At 38.0% G+C, this 22,085-nt stretch overlaps 1 protein-coding gene across 3 annotated transcripts in view; it reads left to right on the forward strand.

Moving 5' to 3' along the window:
• The first annotated feature begins 3,131 nt into the window (after window positions 1-3,131).
• CLEC2B (C-type lectin domain family 2 member B) overlaps window positions 3,132-22,085 on the forward strand; it is a 28,728-nt gene continuing 9,774 nt past the window's right edge. Inside the window, 3 exon segments of one of the 3 annotated variants that reach the window (NM_001256364.1) lie at window positions 3,132-3,448; window positions 17,582-17,665; window positions 20,009-20,169. In NM_001256364.1, coding sequence (NP_001243293.1) covers window positions 3,349-3,448; window positions 17,582-17,665; window positions 20,009-20,169 — 345 coding nt within the window. In that variant the 5' untranslated portion in view covers window positions 3,132-3,348. 3 annotated transcript variants of the gene reach the window in all.

Genomic DNA, 22,085 nt, shown 5'->3' on the forward strand with positions numbered 1-22,085 from the left:
TTACATGCTGTGCAAAAAGAAAAACATTTCTAAATTTTTCGGATGACTATGCTACAAAAAGATAAGCACCATCGGCAAAAGAAGGATGTGAAATGGCCCTTGTGTATTTTCACTAGGAGTCTCTGCAATGGTGACTCACATCTCAAGAGTGCCACCTTGCATCTCCTAATGACGGGATTGAAATCAGTTCATACTGAGATCAAGATCACACTGAAAAGAAGCACAGTGTTCGATGAGAATTTTATAGATAAGGAGGGAGAGAGGAGAATAGCAAACAAGGGTTAGGGAGGGAATGTCAGGATTGTAATGGACAGGGCTATGCACAATTTTCAGGAGGCTACCAATTGACAGCACCCAGTGAACCTTTAGACCGTGGGTCAGATGAAAACACTGTTCTGGTTAAGGTAGTTCACCAGTTCCCCGTTTCACTTAGCATGTTAACCAAGACCTTAGAATGGAAAAATCAAAATTAACTTGGTGCTTATCTGACCTCAGCTCCCACAATTTTCCCTCCTTCAGACACAAATGACTTCTTTTTAGAGTGTGCCAGGTATATTCCAGCTTTAGGATCTTCAGCAGTTCTTTTAAGATGATAAACTCCCATAAATCTACCATGGCTCTCTCCCTCTCCTCCAAGTTTCCTCTAATCCCCTCTTCTAGGTGATGCCTACTCTGAATACCCTATTAAAATTGCAACACACACTCTTACTCCTTGGCTTTCCCAATCAGTGCCAACCTGGCCTATCGCCCCCCACCCATGCTACTTATACTGGGTTACCAGATAATTCATTTATTATTTTCAGTCTTTTAAATCTGTTTTAATTCTTCTTCCTAGAAGAAGGCTGGGAATCAACATTTAAAACATACGTAGGATGAGGGAATTCATATCCAAAATACATAAAGAACTCTTACAACTCAGTAGTAAGCCAATAACTAAATGGAAAACGGACAAAAGGAGTTCGTGCTGTGGTGTAATGGGATTGGTGGTGTCTCTGGACAGCTGGGACGCAGGTTTGTTATCTGGCCCACCACAGTGGGTGGAGCTGCAGCATAGGTTGCAACTATGACTCATATCTGATCCCCGGCCAGGGAATTCCGTATGCCAAATACATCTGATTGTATGTGACTTCCTGTAAGATTTACAGAGCCTGAGGCCGGAAAACAAATTGAGGCTCACACATCCTGTTGTTTAAATATTCATATTTATACAAGCTAACAGAATTTTGTATATTCTATCCTCCTATTTGGACAAATTTAACTGCAGGACCACAAAACTGAAAAACATGTTAAAAGAGCAAAAGTGATGGAGGTGAATGTGTGATTTTTTATTTTATGATTTTTATTTTTTCATTGTAGTTGATTTACAATGTTCTGTCAATTTCTACTGTACTGCAAACTGATCCAGTCACATGTCATATATATATATATATATATATATATATATATATTCTTTTTCTCACATTATCCTCCATCATATTCCATCACAAGTGGCTGGGTATAGTTCCCTGTGTTCTCACTGCTTAAACACTCCAAGTGAAATAGTTTGCATCAATTAACTAACCCCAGACTCCCATTCCATCCCACTCCCTCCCCTTTGGCAACCACAAGTCTGTTCTCCAAGTCCATGAGTTTCCTTTTTGTGGAAAGTTTCATTTGTGCCATATATTAGATTCAGATATGTGATATCATATGGTATTTGTCTTTCTCTTTCTGACTTACTTCACTTAGTATGAGAGTCTCTAGTTCCATCTATGTTGCTGCAAATAGCATTATTTTGTTCTTTTTATGGCTGGGTCGTATTCCATTGTGTATATATACCACATCTTCTTAATCCATTCCTCTATCAGTGGACATTTAGGTTGTTTCCATGTCTTGGCTGCTGTGAATAGTGCTGCAATGAACATACAGGTGCATGTATATTTTTCAATGAAAGTTTTGTCCGGGTTTATGCCCAAAAGTGGGATTGTTGGGTCCTATGTTAGTTCTATATTTACTTTTCTGAGGTACCTCCATACTGTTTTCCCATAGCGGTTGTACCAATTTACATTCCCACCAACAGTGTAGGAGGGTTCTTTTTTCCACATACCCTCTCCAGCATTTGTTATTTGTGAATTTATTAATGATGGCCATTCTGACAGGTGTGATTTGGTATCATAGTAGTTTTGATTTGCATTTCTCTAATAATCAGTGATGTTGAGTATTTTTTCATGTGCTTGTTGGCCATCTGTATATCTTCTTTGGAGAAATGTCTATTCAGGTCTTTTGCCCATTTTTCAGTTGGTTTGTTGGTTTTTTTTTTTTTTGCTATTGAAATGTATAAGTTGTCTGTATATTTTAGAGATTAAGCCCTTATCAGTTGCATCATTTGAAACTATTTTCTCCCATTCCATAGGTTGTCTTTTTGTTTTTTTTTTTTGTTGTTTTTTGGTTTTTTTGTATGGTTTCCCTTGCTGTGCAAAAGCTTATCAATTTGATTAGGTCCCACTGGTTTATTTTTGCTTTTATTTCTGTTGCTTGGGAGACAGACCTAAGAAAACATTTGTGTGGTTGATGTCAGAGAATGTTTTGCCTATGTTCTCTTCTACGAGGTTTATGGTGTCCTGTCTTAAGTCTTTAAGCCATTTTGAGTTTATTTTTAAATCATTTGAAAATTCTGATGATGACAGATTTGAAAAAGAAAGAGTGTCCTGATACCACTAGCATAATGGCATTATCATCTTGGATATTGATGATAACATTCTGAGTACTTTTTAATTTTCTTTTCCTTTTTCTCCTTTGTTTTTCGTGTGTGTGTGTGTGTGTGTGTGTGTGTGTGTCTGTGCAGGGACTGTCACACATGATGTTGACGTTTGACAAAGGAAATACTTCTTATTGTGGTTTCAGTTGCCACTTTAAAGCATAGATTTCTTTGCTTTAATTTCATCACTCTTGAGATGGTAATTTCTTAACACATGATGATTAAACCATAATGTCCTAAGGCATGCCTTTTAATTAATTAGTATTCTTATCTCCTATGGCTCTGGAAGGAAAATAGTTTTGTATCAATGTTGGTAGAATTTAAAAAATAGCCACTTGAAATTTTTTTTGCTTTATTGTTCAGGGGAAGATCTTCTTTTGAGGAAGGAAGGCCGTATGACTGTTTCGATGCTTGCTGGAACTTCCGTCATTTCCAGCAATTGTTTTGTTTAGCATTTATTTCGCAGGAGGCACACGGCATGATTACATGATTACTTTCGTTTTGAGAACACTGCTTAAAAGTGTGTTTTGCTTTAAGCTGCATCACTCTAGTTTGGAGCTGTGCTGTAAAAACGACATTTTTTATATTAAAAGTTAAAACTTTGAAGAGAGATGTTGGACCAAAGGCCACAAGACATCCAGTTACCTACTATGGGTGATGGAGTGCAGCAAACCAGTGAAAGAAATCAAGAAACCACAGAAAATGAGCGAGGTAAGAACATTTTCACTTGTTTAGAATGAAGGTTGTTTGCTGAAATTAGTATTTACTAAAGGAAAATGTTAAGCAAAAGTTTAGAAGACAGGAATTGGGTTTTGTAATTTCTTCCATCGAGGCAAAAAAAAAATTCCTTTTTCAGTTAACTTCACCATAAATAAAAGTTATAATGGAATTCAGATTTGTAATTGATATCTTGCCCTTACAATTCATATTCATTTTATCTTAATTGATAATGGAGGAAGATTATCTATAAATAACAGTTCAAATTTAGCTTCCCTCGTACTGAAGTTTAAGTGTGAACCATGTAGTCGGTCCACGCCTAGAATTCATACATGATACAAAATAAATAGCAAATATTTGTAATATTTTCAAAGATTGTTCATGTGCCATGAGTGGAGTCAAGATAAATTGCACTTTAGAAGTACTTAAGAGTATAATGGTTACCTGTCTCCTCTACTCTTATCTAAACAATTGCTGGAACCCTGATGTTCCTGAGAAATCTCTGGCTATTTTAAAATGCAAAAGAAAAGAAAATGTACTAAAACAAAACAAAACAAACAAACAAAATACAACCAAACCAAAAAACCTTAGAAAACAGTTTGGTAGCATTGGATGCTTTAAATAGCGAGTTCAGAGTAGGTGAAATCCAAATTCTACATCTAACAAGGTAATCTTTTGAAGTTATATCAACAGGACTCTTTATAGTCAAATAAGGTGAAGAAGGGCAGGGCAGGGGGGAAATGAAACTAAAATGCATTACATACTACAATATGTGATTTGGAGACTACAGTGAGTTTTAAACATTTGCTGTTTAATTTCATTTCAATCTACCAGAGTATGCAGGATTCAAAAATGTTGTGGTAGTCCAGATTAGAATGCATAAATACTTTAGTCCTCTTTTTTTTTTTTGTCTTTTGCCTTTTGAGGGCCACTCCTGCGGCATATGGAGGTTCCCAGGCTAGGGGTCGAATCAGAGCTACAGCTGCAGGCCTACGCCAGAGCCACAGCAACGCGGGATCCCAGCCGTGTCTGCAACCTACAGCGCAGCTCATGGCAACGCCGGATTGTTAACCCACTGAGCAAGGCCAGGGATCCAACCGCAACCTCATGGTTCCTAGTCGAATTCGTTAACCATGGTGCCATGACGGGAACTCCCTCATTTTTTTTTTTTTTTTTTTTTTACAACTTAATTTTTCTGTCTGAGGTTAGATCCAAGTGGGCTGGGGAAAATGGGATCAAAAATTAGATGACAACATGAAAATATCTAAACCAAATGTTTTAAGAATTAGCCAAACCAGACAATAAGCTTTAGTATTTCAGATTGTGTGGTTATAACTGCAGAATTAAACAAGTGATTGATTAGATTCTGTTAATGACACAGAATGCAGATATTGATAAATGGCATTTCAGCAAAAGTAAAATAATGAAGTATTATAAATGATGCTAGAAAAATTAGTAATCCATATAAAACAACATAATTCTATATTTCTATATCATCTCATATAGAAAAAATTCTCAAATCTCAGATGAGTAAATACTGAAACATAAAGAGCAACTTGTAGCACTTCTACAAGTAAGAGTGGTAGCCTATATTTAGGACTCTAAGTAAAATGAGTTTATTAAACAAACATGAATGTGTAAGCTCCAAAAAAATTAATAACTTTGACTACATTGAAATTTAAATAGTTTAAAATTTAAACAGTTTAAAATAATTTCATAAAATGTGAAAAGTCTAGCCACTCAATTTTCAGAAATACTAAGATTACCCACTGTATGATAAGACAAAGAAAGTAATCTAATTAAAGCAAAACAATAATAATAAGGGCTAGGAACAGGCAAACCATTAAAGAAGAAACCCAAATGTTAAAAATAAATAAAAAGGGAAGAGGACAAGATGGCGGAGGAGTAGGGGGACACGCTCGCCCTCTCCCACAAACACAACAAAAAAAGCACATCTACAGAATAAATGACTCGCACAGAACAGCAACCAATCACTGGCAGAGGAACCTAAACTCCAATAATGGCAAGAAGTTCGTGACATTACTGGGCAGAACGGGAGAAAAGAGGAGAGTGAGAGAAGGTGAATCCAAGCGGGATGGGCACTCCTGAAAGGGAACTGCGGAGGAGAAAGGGATCCCGCACCCTGGAAAGTCACCTACACGGGGGAAAGATCAAACGAACCGGAGGAATCTCCAGATGCAGAGAAGAGTGTAGCAGTAAGATGGAGTATGGAAAAGCTGATCAAGAACTGAATGGACCATCTGTACTACGGGCACAGTCACCAAAAATTGAGACGCCTGGGTGGGGGCTGGGCACCAAATCCTCGGCTCCAGAGGTTAGTCCCCGAGAAAGGGCCGGGGGACACCTGGATTGGGGCTGGGCACCGAGACCTCGGCTCCAGAGGTTAGACCCCGAGAACGGGCTGGGGGGGCGGGGCGGAGCGGAAACTGCTTGGGAGGTCTAGAAACCATTTGACCGGGCAGAGACTGCCTGGGAGACTAGAAAACAAAGCTGTCACAGAGGAAGGGAGCAATACTCCAGGAGTGGGGAAGGGGAAAGCCACATCAGAGGGAACCTGGGAGAAGAGCCTGGTCTGCGCCCATGCTGGGGAGGGGAGAGAAGAAGGGGTGGGTCCCCATAGAATACCCCCCACACCACAGCAAGTTTACAAGCCCACTAGCTAGCTGAAAGCTGTGCTTCCCAGTGCATCCCCCACCCCCACCCCCCTCTACGCTCTCGCCGAACCTGGGGCTGATGGCCTCAACAATTGCCTGAAGCCTACCACCGCAGGGGCTGTCCCTGCACAGGCCTGCTTGCCCTTTGGAGGGGCTACACTTCCGCAGAGCAGCACCAAACACCACCAGCCCCCAAGAAAAGGCCTGCAGCCCAGAAAAGCTAGAACAAGCTTAGCCAGGCCATGAATAGATCTGCCTAATTCTCGGATGGTTTTTCTGAGTCAGGTTGCCCCAGGGAGGAGCCTCTTGGGTTTCCAACAGCCCTGCTACCCGCCCAAGCCCCCAGGGGGTGCCGAGACCTAGTGGATCAGCTGCATAGGACTGCCAGCTCCAGGCAGGACCCCCTGCAGCCCAGAAAAGCTGCAACAAGCCTGGCTGAGTTGGGAAAAGATCTCAGATGGTCTTTCTGAGTCGGGCTGCCCTGGGGAGGAGTCTCTTGGGTTTCCAGTGGCCCTGCTGCCCATCCAAGTCCCCAGGGGGTGCCCCAATCCTGTGGATTAGCTGCTCAGTACCACCAGCCCCCTGGAAGAGCCCCTGCAGCCCAGAAAAGCTGCAACAAGCTTGGCCAGACTGTGAAAAGATCTGCCTACATTCTCAGGCCGTCCTTCTGAGTTGGGCTGCCCTAGGGAAGAGCCTCTTAGGTTCTCAGTGACCCAGATAGCTGCTCAAGCCCCGAGGGGGGTGCTGCACTCCTGAGGAACAGCTGCCCAACACCGCCAACCCCCTGCAAGAACCCCACAGCCTAAAAACACCAGAGCAAGCTCTGCATGACCAAGTGAAATCTGCTACCATCGTGGTGTGGACCTCCCAGTCCTGTCTGCTCTCAGGAAGTCCTCCTTTTATTCAAAGAAACACTGTTAGCCCCATCAACACTCCAGAAAAGCCACACTGCCTCAAAAAAGATTGACCAACAACGCCAGCCCTCAGGAAATATTCCACGGCAGTGACAAGGCAAACACTGCCCAATAACGGAGAGTACAACTCCCTCAGGAGAAAGAAAACAACAAGCAAGGTGAAGAAGCTGAGAAACCACCCCCAGTCAAACCAACAGGAGAACTCACCTAAAACAGTCAACAATGAAACAGATCTCTGCAGTCTGCCAGACCTGGAGATCAAAAGAGAAATAGTGAAAATACTGAAGGAATTAAGAGAAGATATGAACAGTAATGCAGATACCCTCAGAAAGGAACTAGAAAATATAAGGAGGAGCCAAGAAAAACTAGAACATTCATTTGCAGAGATGCAAACGGAACTAAGGGCAGTAAAAACCAGAATGAATAATGCAGAAGAATGAATCAGTGATATGGAAGATAGAATAATGGAAATCACTCAATCTGGTCAACAGACAGAAAACCGAATCAAAAAACTGGAAAGCAATATAAGAGACCTATGGGATAATATAAAGCAGGCCAATCTACGCATAATAGGAATTCCAGAAGGAGTAGAAAAAGATAAGGGAATGGAAAATATATTTGAAGAAATTATCAATGGAAACTTCCCAAATCTAAAGGATACTGGATTCAAGATACAAGAAGCACAGAGGGCCCCAAACAAACTGAACCCAAATAGACCCACACCAAGACACATCATAATAAAAATGGCAAAAGTTAGTGATAAAGAGAGGATCCTAAAGGCAGCAAGAGAAAAACAGAATGTTACCTACAAGGGAACCCCCATAAGAATATCAGCTGATTTCTCTACAGAAACACTACAGGCCAGGAGGGAATGGCAAGAGATATTTAAAGTGCTAAAAGGAAAAAATATGCAACCTAGAATACTCTATCCAGCAAGAATATCATTTAAAACAGAAGGGGAAATAAAAATTTTTCCCAACAAACAAAAACTTAAAGAATACAGCAACACAAAACCCAGGTTAAAGGAAATATTGAAAGGGCTTCTCTAAACCAAAAAGAAAGGAAGGAAAGGGAAGAAAAAGGAAAAGAAAAAAAAAAAAAAAAAAGAAGAAGAGGAAGAACTAGGACTGAGGAAACCGCAATCAGAGAGCAGTCACTCAAATAAGCCAGCATACAGATTTAATCATGAACATGCTTCAAACAAAATAAAATTAAAAAGAAAAAATAAAAAAGAGTCATCAAAACCATAAAATGTGGGCAAGGAATATTAGGAAAAAAATAAGCCTTTTTGTTTGTTTGTATGTTTCTCTTCTTAATTTTAATATAGTAATGAAGTGTTTGAACTTACAGGACCATCAGGCTAAAACACACAATTATGGGAAGGGGTTAGCATACTTAAAAAACAGGGCAACCACAAGCCAAAACCAAATATTGCATTTGCAAAAAATGAAAAAAAAAATACACTCAAGCAGATAATAACAGGAGACCATCCAACCAAAAAAAAAAAAAAGCAAAAAAACAGAAAGAAAGGAAGAATGGAGAACCATAGAATCAACTGGAACACGAGGTTCAAATGGCAATAAATAATCATCTATCAATTATCACCTTAAATGTCAATGGACTGAATGCCCCAATCAAAAGACACAGAGTGGCTGAGTGGATAAAAAGGCAAAAACCTTCAATATGCTGCCTACAAGAAACTCACCTTAGGACAAAAGATACATATAGATTGAAAGTGAAAGGGTGGGGAAAAATATTTCATGCCAATAGACATGACAGAAAAGCAGGAGTCGCAACGCTCATATCAGACAATATAGACTTTAAAACAAAAGACATAAAGAAAGACAAAGAAGGACACTACTTAATGATTAAGGGATCCATCCAAGGAGAGGATGTTACTATCGTCAACATATATGCCCCAAATATAGGAGCACCCAGATACATACAACAAATATTAACAGACATAAAGGGAGATATTGATGAGAATACAATCATAGTAGGAGACCTTAATACCCCCCTCACATCAATGGACAGATCCTCTAGACAGAAAACCAATAAAGCAACAGAGATCCTAAAGGAAACAATAGAAAAGTTGGACTTAATTGATATCTTCAGGACACTACATCCAAAAAAATCAGAATACACATTCTTCTCAAATGCTCATGGAACATTCTGAAGAATCGACCACATATTGGGACACAAAGCGAATCTCAATAAATTTAGGAGCATAGAAATTATCTCAAGTATCTTCTCTGACCACAATGCCATGAAATTAGAAACCAACCATGGGAAAAGGAAAGAGAAAAAACCTACAACATGGAGACTAAACAACATACCACTAAAAAACCAATGGGTCAATGAAGAAATCAAGAAGGAAATTAAAAACTACCTTGAAACAAATGATAATGAAGACACAACCTCTCAAAATCTATGGGATGCTGCGAAAGCAGTGCTCAGAGGGAAATTTATAGCAATCCAGGCCTTTCTCAAAAAAGAAGAAAGATCCCAAATTGACAACTTAACCCTCCACCTAAATGAATTAGAAAAAGAAGAACAAAAAAGTCCTAAAGTCAGCAGAAGGAAGGAAATTATAAAGATCAAAGAAGAAATCAATAAAATAGAGACTCAAAAAACAATAGAGAAAATTAATAAAACCAAGAGCTGGTTCTTTGAAAAGGTGAACAAAATTGACAAACCCCTGGCCAGACTCACTAAAAAGAGGAGAGAAAGAACCCAAATAACCAAAATTATAAATGAAAAAGGAGAAATCACAACGGGTACAGCAGAAATACAAAAAACCGTAAGAGAATACTATGAACAACTATACGGCAACAAGTTTGACAATCTGGAAGAAATGGACAATTTTCTAGAATCTTACAGCCTTCCAAAACTGAATCAAGCAGAAACAGACCAACTGAACAGACCAATCACTAGAAATGAAATTGAAGCGGTCATAAAATCACTCCCTACAAATAAAAGTCCAGGACCAGATGGCTTCACAGGTGAATTCTATCAAACATATAAAGAGGAACTGGTGCCCATCCTCCTTAAACTCTTTCAAAAGGTTGAAGAAGAAGGAATACTCCCAAAGACATTCTATGAGGCCACCATCACCCTAATCCCAAAACCAGACACAGATACCACCAAAAAAGAAAACTAGCGGCCAATATCATTGATGAATATAGATGCAAAAATTCTCAACAAAATCTTAGCCAACCGAATCCAACAACATATCAAAAAATTATACACCATGACCAGGTTGGGTTCATCCCAGGTTCACAAGGATGGTTCAACATACGCAAATCAATCAGCATCATATACCACATTAACAAAAAAAAGTCAAAAATCATATGATCATCTCAATAGACGCAGAAAAAGCATTTGACAAAGTCCAACATCCATTCATGATCAAGACCCTCGCCAAAGTGGGTATAGAGGGAACATTCCTGAATATAATCAAAGCCATTTATGACAAACCCACAGCAAATATAATCCTCAATGGGGAAAAACTGAAAGCCTTCTCACTCAAATCTGGAACAAGACAGGGATGCCCACTCTCACCACTGCTCTTCAACATCGTTTTGGAAGTCCTAGCCACAGCAATTAGACAAACCAAAGAAATAAAAGGCATCCATATAGGAAGAGAAGAGATCAAACTGTCACTGTATGCAGATGACATGATACTATACCTAGAAAACCCTAAGGACTCAACCCCAAAACTCCTTGAACTGATTAATAAATTCATCAAAGTAGCAGGATATAAGATGAACATGCAGAAGTCAGTTGCATTTCTGTACACCAGCAATGAAACATTAGAAAAGGAATACAAAAATACGATACCTTTTAAAATTGCACCTCACAAAATCAAATACCTCGGAATACACCTGACCAAGGAGGTAAAGGACCTATATGCTGAGAATTATAAAACCTTAATCAAAGAAATCAAAGAAAATGTAAAGAAATGTAAAGATATTCCATGTTCCTGGATTGGGAAAATCAATATTGTAAAAATGGACATACTACCCAAAGCAATCTACAGATTCAATGCAATCCCTATCAAATTACCCATGACATTTTTCACAGAACTAGAACAAACAATCCAAACATTTATATGGAACAACAAAAGACCCAGAATCGCCAAAGCAATCCTGAGAAACAAAAACCAAGCAGGTGGCATAACTCTCCCAGACTTCAAGAAATACTACAAAGCCACAGTCATCAAAACAGTGTGGTACTGGTATCAAAACAGACAGACAGACCAATGGAACAGAATAGAGAATCCGGAAATAAACCCTGACACCTATGGTCAATTAATCTTTGACAAGGGAGGCAAGAACATCAAATGGGAAAAAGAAAGTCTATTCAGCAAGCATTGCTGGGAAACCTGGACAGCTGTATGCAAAGCAATGAAATTAGAATACACCCTCACACCATGCACAAAAATAAACTCCAAATGGCTGAAAGACTTAAATATACGACAGGACACCATCAAACTCCTAGAAGGAAACATAGGCAAAACACTCTCTGACATCAACATCATGAATATTTTCTCAGGTCAGTCTCCCAAAGCAATAGAAATTAGAGCAAAAAGAAAACCCATGGGACCGCATCAAACTGAAAAGCTTTTGCACAGCAAAGGAAACTCAAAAGAAAACAAAAAGACAACTTTCAGAATGGGAGAAAACAGTTTCAAATGATGCAACTGACAAGGGCTTAATCTCTAGAATATAAAAGCAACTTATACAACCCAACCCAACAGCAAAAAAACCAATCAACCAATGGAAAAATGGGCAAAAGACCTGAATAGACATTTCTCCAAAGAAGATATACAGATGGCCAACAAACACATGAAAAAATGCTCAACATCACTGATTATAAGAGAAATGCAAATCAAAACTACCATGAGATACCACCTCACACCAGTCAGAATGGCCATCATTAATATATCCACAAATAACAAGTGCTGGAGGGGCTGTGGAGAAAAGGGAACCCTCCTGCACTGTTGGTGGGAATGTCAACTGGTACAGCCACTGTGGAGAACAGTTTGGAGATACCTTAGAAATCTATACATAGAACTTCCATATGACCCCGCAATCCCACTCTTGGGCATCTATCCGGACAAAACTCTACTTAAAAGAGACACATGCACCCGCATGTTCATTGCAGCACTATTCACAATAGCCAGGACATGGAAACAATCCAAATGTCCATCGACAGATGATTGGATTCGGAAGAAGTGGTATATATACACAATGGAATACTACTCAGCCATAAAAAAGAATGACATCATGCCATTTGCAGCAACATGGATGGAACTAGAGAATCTCATCCTGAGTGAAATGAGCCAGAAAGACAAAGACAAATACCATATGATATCACTTATAACTGGAATCTAATATCCAGCACAAATGAACATCTCCTCAGAAAAGAAAATCGTGGACTTGGGAGAAGAGACTTGTGGCTGCCTGATGGGAGGGGGAGGGAGTGGGAGGGATCGGGAGCTTGGGCTTATCAGACACAACTTAGAATAGATTTACAAGGAGATCCTGCTGAATAGCATTGAGAACTTTGTCTAGATGCTCATGTTGCAACAGAAGAAAGGGTGGGGGAAAAACTGTAATTGTAATGTATACATGTAAGGATAACCTGACCCCCTTGCTGTACAGTGGGAAAATAAAAAAAATTATAAAAAAATTAAAAATAAATAAACCTCAAAAAAATAAATAAATATATAAATAATGCTTTCTATCCACTCATAAAACCAGTGTTAATCTACCTTATGTACCAATCAATAGTAGCAATTTATGTATTTTATGTATAAATCATATATATTACATATATTATCAAAGTTCCTTAATATTATACAGCATGTGTATCTCTATTACATATAGATATGTAATTTTAAATTGTAGACACCATTGGAATAGTAGTAACTTAGGTATGATATAATTCATTTAAATTTTTTTTGTATTTTTAAAATATTTTATTATATTCTTTCTACATATTGCTATTTTATGTTTTTTTTCTATAGCTGTGAACTAGGAAAAAAAGGGACTTTGTTTAGTTTTAAATTCATTGGTCACCCTGGATCTTTTCTCTTATCTCTCTTTGGAGAAGATCAATATCAGAATCTAAGACAGTATTTATCAGTAAAGCTTCTTTATGGGAAAAATAATTATAGTCTTTAGCTGCTTAGATTATAACAGTGTTGGATATAGAACTATTTCAGTTACATTGTTAATTAAATAGGTTTTTATGGAGCTGCCCTGGGGTGTTAACTGTTTGTTTTTTTGGTTTGGTTTGGTTTTCTTTTCTTTTCTTCTTTCTCTTTCTTTTTTTTATGGCCCCACCTGAGGCATATGGAGATTCCCAGGCTAGGGGTTGAATCAGAGCTGTAGCCGCTGGCCTACGCCACAGCCACAGCCACAGCCACACCAGATCCGAGCCATGTCTGTGACCTATACTACAGCTCACCGCAACACCAGATCCTTAACCCACTGAGTTGGCCAGGGATAGAAACTGCATCCTCAGGGATGCTAGTCAGATTTGTTTCCCCTGATCCAGGACAGGAACTCCTGTTGTTTTTGTTTTTGTTTCTGTTTTTGTTTTCTTTAACATCCCTTAGTTGAATACATTATGAGGGCTGAACAGCTTTGAAATTCATCTTTCAATACTAAATTCATAGTGGGAGACCAGCATTTTCTGTGATTTTTGTTTTTTGGATATTTGTTCAGTATACAGGTAGGGAGAATTGAGTAAAAGAATAGAAAGAAGGAACTTATAAAGTGAAAGTTATTTATCCTGAGTGTAGAAAACTAGATTTTAGGGCTTAGGAAGTAGGTTAAATAGAGAATAAACCTACCAGGTTCTGCATTTTCAGAAGTACAATAAATTTCCAATTCTTTAGTGCCTTAAATCAAACTAATTGTCACTCTAAGTCCTTCTTTCACTGAGCTGACAGGAACTTTAGTCTTGGTGGTTTGGTGGTATTGAGAGTAGGGAGATTCTTCCAGGGTTATATGAAATTTCCCAAGTTTCATAAGACACTAAAATCTCAAGAGGGTCTTTTTAGTCACCGACTACTTGTAAAAACATATATCTCAATGTTAATAACCCTTTGCCATTAGTTCTGCTATATCTGCGCTGAATGTATGAGGAAAGCCACTCTGTCTGCTACATTCATGGCATATGCATCTTGATTGAGGCTGTTGCATTTGCAGGTGGGATATTTCTAAATACATCACAAGATCGAATGATCTAATAACTAGCCAACTTGGTGATAGAAAAGACTCATTATCATATGTAAATAAAAATGATCATTTCTCATATTGTCAGGATACGAACTACCTGTTTTTCCCCCTGTGGCTTAGAGGTATCTCTCCTCTGATCTAAAGCCCTCTATGAGTCTCAGAATTATCCATTTAATAAGCTAGGATTTTTTTTTTTGTCTTTTTGCTATTTCTTTGTCATTTTGTTGTTGTTGTTGTTGTTGTTGCCATTTCTTGGGCCGCTCCCGCGGCATATGTAGGTTCCCAGGCTAGGGGCTGAATCGGAGCTGTAGCCACCGGCCTACGCCAGAGCCACAGCGATGCAGGATCCGAGCCGCGTCTGCAACCTACACCACAGCTCACGGCAACGCCGGATCGTTAACCCACTGAGCAAGGGCAGGGACCGAACCCACAACCTCATGGTTCCTAGTCGGATTCGTTAACCACTGCGCCAGACGGGAACTCCGGATTTTTTTTTTTAATGAAAGGCTCTCTTATTTAATCAATCTTTCTGGACTAAAGGATACCAAAAAAGCCTGAAGACCTGCTTGAAACAATGAATAGGAAAATATATTTAAAAAATGATTGTTGTTAATAGATGCCAACTATTGCCTTTGGAATGGATAAGCAAGGGGATCCTGCTGTACAGCACTGGGAACTATGTCTGGTCACTTGTGATGGAGCATGATAATGTGAGAAAAAAGAATGCATATGTGTAAATAAATGATTCTGCTTCATCTAGCAGTAAATAATTTTTCACTCCCCCACCCCGTAGTAAAACTATGGAAAAGTCAGAGAGCTAACCCAAGAAAACATAATAAAACCTTCTTTTATTTAATTTCCATTGTAACCCAGACCTGAAAGCACAGCACATATATATCTTTTAATTTAAAAAAGAGAGATTGCCTTATTGGTCAAGAGATGGTCAAGATCTCTTAAGGTTTTCTAAAGTCCCAGAGCGTCACTGCTACCACATTGCTGGTCAAAACTGACCACATGATCAATTCACATTCAAGTGTTGGAAAATGCAGTATACCTCTTGGTGGAAGAAATAGCAAGATCAGATCACGTGTCAAAGGAGTGGTGGACACAGAGAGTCATGATTCTTTGGAGGCCATTTTTTTAACAATTTGCCACAGATGGGAAAAACAACAAATTGTTGACTGAAAACATTAGAACGTAAAACAATGGGCACATGATGGTTGTACTTATTACTGTCCCAGGGCTCTTGGCCTTCTTAATCAATGGAAACTGATAAGAAGCCGGAGAGGAAAATTCAGGCAAGGCTTTTTTTTTTTTTTTTTTTTAATTAATGTATAGTTGATTTACAGTGTTGTGCCAATTTCTGCTGTAAATCATGGTGATCCAGTCATACATATATACACATTCTTTTTTTCATACTATCTTTCATCATATTCTATCCCAAGAGACTAGATATTATTCCCTGTGCTATACAGTAGGACCTCATTGCTTATCTATTCTAAATGTAATAGTTTGCACCTGTCAACCCCCAAACCCCCATCCAGTCCATCCCACTCTCTCCTCTCTCCTCCTTGGCAACCACAAGTCTGTGCTCTAGGTCTGTGACAATAGCCAAGAACATGGAAACAACCTAAATGTCCATCAACAGGTGAATGGACCAAGAAAGTGTGGTCCATATGTAAGATGGAATACTATGCAGCCATAAAAAATGAAATAATGGCATTTGCAACAACATGGATGCAATTAAAGTTTCTCATACTAAGTGAAGTAAGTCAGAAAGAGAAAGACAAATACCATATGCTATCACTTATATGTGGAGTCTAAAATATGGCAAAAATGAACCTATATACAATACTGAAACAGACTTACAAACTTAGAGAATAGGCAAGTCTTTATTTGGGCCCCTACTGCATCAGGAGGAAGTGAAAACAAACAGCAGTTTCCCTTGCTTGCTCCCTTGCTGGGGAGGCAAGCTGGTTCCCTACATGGAGCTAAGGTAGGGGTGGGTCTAGGGGTCAGGCCAGAGGGGTGGCTTAGGTGGTGTGCCCACCCTTTGGTGGTGTTGTATGCTAGGGGCCTGCATAATACCCTATTTTTGCTACTGACACCCTGCTTTTACTCTCTGCTCTTCAGAAGTAGCAGTTAGGTTTTTAGTTATTTTGTATCTTGCCCCAAATTTGCCCCAGCTGGGTATGTACGCAGTTACTTTTAGTCCCCTATAGTTTCTTTGTATTCTGCTGCTGGAGATGTTTGTCCAGGTGCTAGCACTGCAGCCACTGCAGCAAAGAGTCCCAGGTCCCCGGTCTCTGCTTGTCTCATAGTCATTTAAAGTTATATGCATTTGGGAGGGAGGTGATATGTGTAAAAATGGATTAAAGAGATATATAGATGGAAGGGCATTAACCCAAATGAAAATGTTAGCTATCTCTTAAGTAGTGTAAATTTAGATTTGTTTTAAATTTCATTTCTTTTATATATCCGCCAAAGAAAAATTTTGTTCAACAAAACAACTAGTTCTCAACTAGATAAAAAAGAAAGAATATATGTTCCTAATAAGTTTAGAGTCTATCTTAAAGTATCATCTACAATTTTTCTCATATCATGAAATTTTATAAGGATAACTATTTTATAATCATATGAAATAATAAAAAGTTTTCATATCAAGAAACATGTACAATACTTTTTCCCTAAATGGGCACTAATAAGAGAAAAACAATTCCTCAAAAGAGATTTATTCCTTTCTAAAGAATCTGCAAATCAGGGAATACAGAACCACCCCCCCCCCAAAAAAAACCAACTTGTCCACATTCCCTTTGCTTAGTTGTGGTAAAAATATCCATCCTAAATCTTTTGATTGGTTATTCTATAATCTTTCAAATATACTGTGCTATCTATTCTTTAAAATAAACTTTCCATTAATTATAAAGTAGATTTTCTTAGAAATATTCAAGGAATGTTAGGATATGCTGATATTTCACCATAGAGGAAGGATATTGAGGGCCTGGGATTGACTTCAAGCTTGAGGAAACTCTACCCTAAAGAGGCATAGATATTTGATTCCTTGGACTCTGGCAGTAAAACCCACAGTAACATCTGGATGGCTAAAAAGTATGTCCTGAGAAATTTTCAAATGGTAAAATGAGGTTGGTTGGTTTGTTTTTCTCCATCTGACACACAGAAAAGTGTCATCTTGTGAAGTATTAGAATAAACTGCCTAAAGAAGTTTTTTAGGTATGGTTACACATGCAAATTTAGTCTCTGTTTTATGTCAATCTAATTTCTTTTCAGGTATTACGTTCCGGTGTAAGGTGTACCTTGCTTGGATATTTGCCATACCTTTGGTTGTTATTGCGCTTTTAAGTTATTGCTTGGGTGAGTAAATTTCTTCCTCTATTTCTTCCCTTATATCTTTCATTTTCAGAGCTTCCTAGTATATGATCCTCTTCCTTTCTGTCTCAATTGTAATCTTTTGTCACTATTCTCACTTCTTTCTCATCACATAGTTAATGGGATCAATTCATGCATTATCATGAATTACACAACCAATTAAGACATGAGGAGATATGAAAATAATTATGACAAAATCATTCACCCTGGTAATTGCACAGTCCATTCAACATTTCCATGATGGTGGCAATCACTATTTTAACTTCTGTTGCCAAAGTTTAGTTTTGCCCATTTAAAAATGTTTCTGTAAATAAAATCATATATCCTTTGCTTCTTGCTGCTTCTGTTCCACATTATGTTTGTATGACTCCTCCATGTCATAACAGATAGCTGACATCCATTGACTCATTTTTGTAGAAGAGGGTAGGAAATTTTTTCTGCAAAGGGCCAGATAGTGAAGAACTTTGTCTTTGCTAGCTCTATGACCTCTTGTCACAGCTCTGTATTTGTAGTTCAAAATCAACCACAGATGATGAGTAAACAATTGAGAATGTCTGTGTTTCAATATAATTGAACATGAACATTTGAATATGACATAATTTTCAAGGGTCACAACATATTATTTTTTAAATTTTTTGGTCATTTTGATTATTTAAAAATGTGAAAATTTAGCCTCAGGTTGTAGTTTGCAGATCCTCGCTGTAAAGTATTCCACGTTGTATATTAGTTTTTGAATCATTCTACTTTTGATGGATGGATGTCTAGATTGTGCCACATTTTGACTACTGCAGCTTTGAACCTCCTTATATTTTTAGTCTTTTAGTGAATAGTGGATATCATTTGAAATATATTTATGAGAAGGTTCATTATGCCGTAGAGTATTCATAGGTCAATTTTTGTAGATAATAGATAATCCAACCAAAAGTGTATGAAAATGCCAGTGGCTCAACATACTTGTCAACATTTTGTTGTCAGTTTCACCCATTTTCAGCCATTCTGATAAGTATGTGTTGGTAAATTTGTTGATACCTGTTGTGACTTTAACTGGCATTTTCTTGATGATCAAAACTATTAAGCTCCTTTTCATTTTATTTTATTATTATTATTATCATAATCACTATTTTATTATTTTTTAGTATAGTTGACTTACCATGTTGTGCCAATTTCTGCTGTACAGCAAAGTGACCCAGTCATACATACATATACTTTCTTTTTTTCATATCATCTTTCATCATGTTCTATCCCAAGAGATTGGATATTATACCCTGTGCTATACCATAGGATCTCATTCCTTTTTCTTTCATGTGGCCTGTGAAGTTCCCAGGCTAAGGGACAAATCAGAGCTACAGCTGCCAGCCTACACCACAGCCACAGCAATGCCAGATCTGAGCTGCACCTATAACCTACACCACAGCTTGAGGCAACACCAGATCCTTAACTACTGAGGAAGCCCAGGGTTCAAACCCACATTCTCATGGATACTAGTTGGGTTTGTTTCTGCTGAGCCACAGAGGGAACTCCAAGATTTCATTTCTTATCCGTTCTAAATGAGTAGTTTGCATCTACTAACCCAACCACAATATCTTGTAAAGGGATGTCCTTACCTTGTGCCTTATTCTAGAGGGAAAAACCTCCACTTTCTCACCATTAGTAAGAAATTAGCACTAACGTGTTTGGAGAACCCAGAGATGAGGAATGTGTAAGGAACTAAGACATCTAGCTGCCAAGACTACAAAAGAGAAACTCATGAAAAGGCCTGTGAACTGCTATGCTCAAGGTCTCCAAGAATAATGACTTCTGCTTTATTTCTACCTTCTAACTCTCGTATGGGTTCTTTTTACTGGTTAACCCAGAATTATGCAGTGATGCTGGTACCTAGTTGACAGCAGGAAACTCAATACAAATCTTGTTAATTATGTTTTGTTTTATTATTTTCATTGTTTTCACAGAGATTAAAACATGTTTCCTAGATTTATAACAGTTACCATAAATTAATATTTTTATTATGGTCAGATAATGCTAGGCTTGCATTATATTTCATTCACCCAGAAATGGCAAGAGTGACAATACAAATGAAATTACACCGATTGCTCTAGGAAGGCCTGTCTAGTCTGAGTCTGAAGTTGAGAGAAATGTGTGTACTGTCAAATTCCGAGCTGCTATCATTTAACCTAACATGAAATTTGTTTTCCAACTTATGTGGTAGTTGTGCAATTCTGACCATGATCATAATCTTTTACATCGCTATCCTGTCTTTTTCCAATGATCTCAAGACAGCAGCATGTTATTTCTTCTGGCTCTTAAAATAGGTATTTATCTCATTTCCAGTTAAAGCTCAGAATGCTCCGTATTTTTGCCCAGATAATTGGATTGGTTTCCAAGATAAATGCTATTATTTTTCTAAAGAAGAGAAAAATTGGAACTCAAGTAAAGACAGCTGTTTATCTGAAAATGCTGACCTGGTTTTGATTAGCACCCCAGAAGAAATGGTAAGGAATTTAATATGCATTCTTTATGAATTATATTGAGTGTGAACATTGGAAATAGTCAAATACCATTATGATCTTTAAAATGTTTCAAACGTGCCTGTCTATATATGCAGAATATTGAAGCTGTATAGAACATGCCATGAGAAATACAGTTGAGAAACCTAGTGATACTTTGTTTGATTCATATCGAGTAGTAGATTTGATCATTAACTTTTGCATTTGAAGGAATAGAAATAGGAGTTCTCGTTGTGCCTCAGTGGAAACAAACCTGAATAATATCTGTGAGGACGTGTGTTCGATCCCTGGCCTCACTCAGTGGGTTAAGGATCCAGCATTGCTGTGGCTGGGGTATAGGCTGGCAGCTGTAGCTCTGATTCGACCCCTAGCCTGGGAACTTCCATTTGCCGCACCTGCAGCCCTGAAAAACAAAAAACAAAACACAAAAGAAAAGATTAAAAAAAAAAAGAGCGAAGGAATATAAATAGAAGAACTTCATCATATTTGGAAACCTTTTACAAGCCACAAAGAGAGAATTGCCTCAGGAAGGATGAGGTTCTCCACTTCACTCCCTTTTGAGGAAGCATTCTCTGACCTCTCAATCTTGCTTTTCTGTCTGTCTCTGAACAAACTCCTTACCACTGATGAAATAAGCATGTAATTGACTATTTCCCCCTAGGCTGAAGTATGAATTTCCAGTGAGAAGACACCATATTTTATTTGAAATTGCATCCGTTGGTGCAGCGTAGAGGTAGAGACACATTAAAAGCTTAATGAATGTTCGTTAAAGAAATAATGATTTCCAAGGCAAGAATTCTATAAGTGAAGAGAATCTCCAAGAACTTTAACAAGGAATCAGGAAACTCTCGACCTCTATACTTGTGAAATCTGTTTTTTCCCTAGGTGACTTATGTGGCAAGCATATGTTTGTACTTTTGTTTAAGAGTAAAGCATATGTTTGTACTTTTGTTTTGTTAAGTAAAGAGTCCATATGAGACAATTAACTTAAAAATTGTGTGTGAAAAAATGTGCAATTAAGATATATTTAAATGTGAATAGCACAACACAGTGGTCAACATTGTTCAATGAGAATTGTGTCTTAATTTTAGGGGAACAAGTATAGTTATGCAGTCTGTCTGGAGATTAGTTCCAATCTAAATAGATATGAACTAGGCTGGAGCGATTTAGAGATGAGTATAAGGAGACTAAACTACTTTGGAAGCAACAAAAGATATAGGAACCTGAATAAAATATGAAAAACTAGGTATGTTAAAAGTAGACACAGCAGCATTCCCATTATAGCTCAGCTGTAATGAATCCGACTAGTATCCACGAGGATGCAGGTTCAATCCCTGGCCTCACTCGGTGAGTTAAGGATCTGGCATTTCTGTGAGCTGCAGTGTAGGCTGCAGACACAGCTTGGATCCTGCGTTTCTGTGGCTGTGGTGTAGGCTGGCAGCTGGCAGTTCCAATCGATTCAACCCCTAGCCTGGGAACTTCCATACGCCACACTTGTGGCCCTAACAAAAAAAGAAAACAAAGAGAGTAGACACAGCAAATCAAAAAGTAAGATGCAGGCTTAAGTTGATAGCTTCTGAAGTCAATAGTTTCACTGCTGAATTTCATGAGACTTTTGCAATGAACATTCTGAGAAAAACTTAAAACTTCCCTTTAAGGTTCCTCTTGGGGTAAAAGTTCTAAATTAGCAGCAGGATGAAGAAATAATGAGAGAAAAATAGAATATAGTCTTTACCTCATCTGGTATCTGTGAATAAGGGATAAAAGTAATGTATAGAAGAATTTTAAAGGATTGTTTAAATAGTTTAATTAAAATATTACATATGTTTCTTTAAATTGCAAAATATTTTTCTTAGTTAAAAATGAGATAAATTTGTTTCATGAATTTTTCCCCTTATTTA

The sequence above is a fragment of the Sus scrofa genome, chromosome 5 (genome assembly GCF_054392235.1).
Source record: "Sus scrofa isolate SSC_HxYL_T2T_F1_AM1 chromosome 5, Sscrofa_HxYL_maternal_Yorkshire_Landrace_v2.0, whole genome shotgun sequence".
Lineage (NCBI taxonomy): Eukaryota > Metazoa > Chordata > Mammalia > Artiodactyla > Suidae > Sus > Sus scrofa.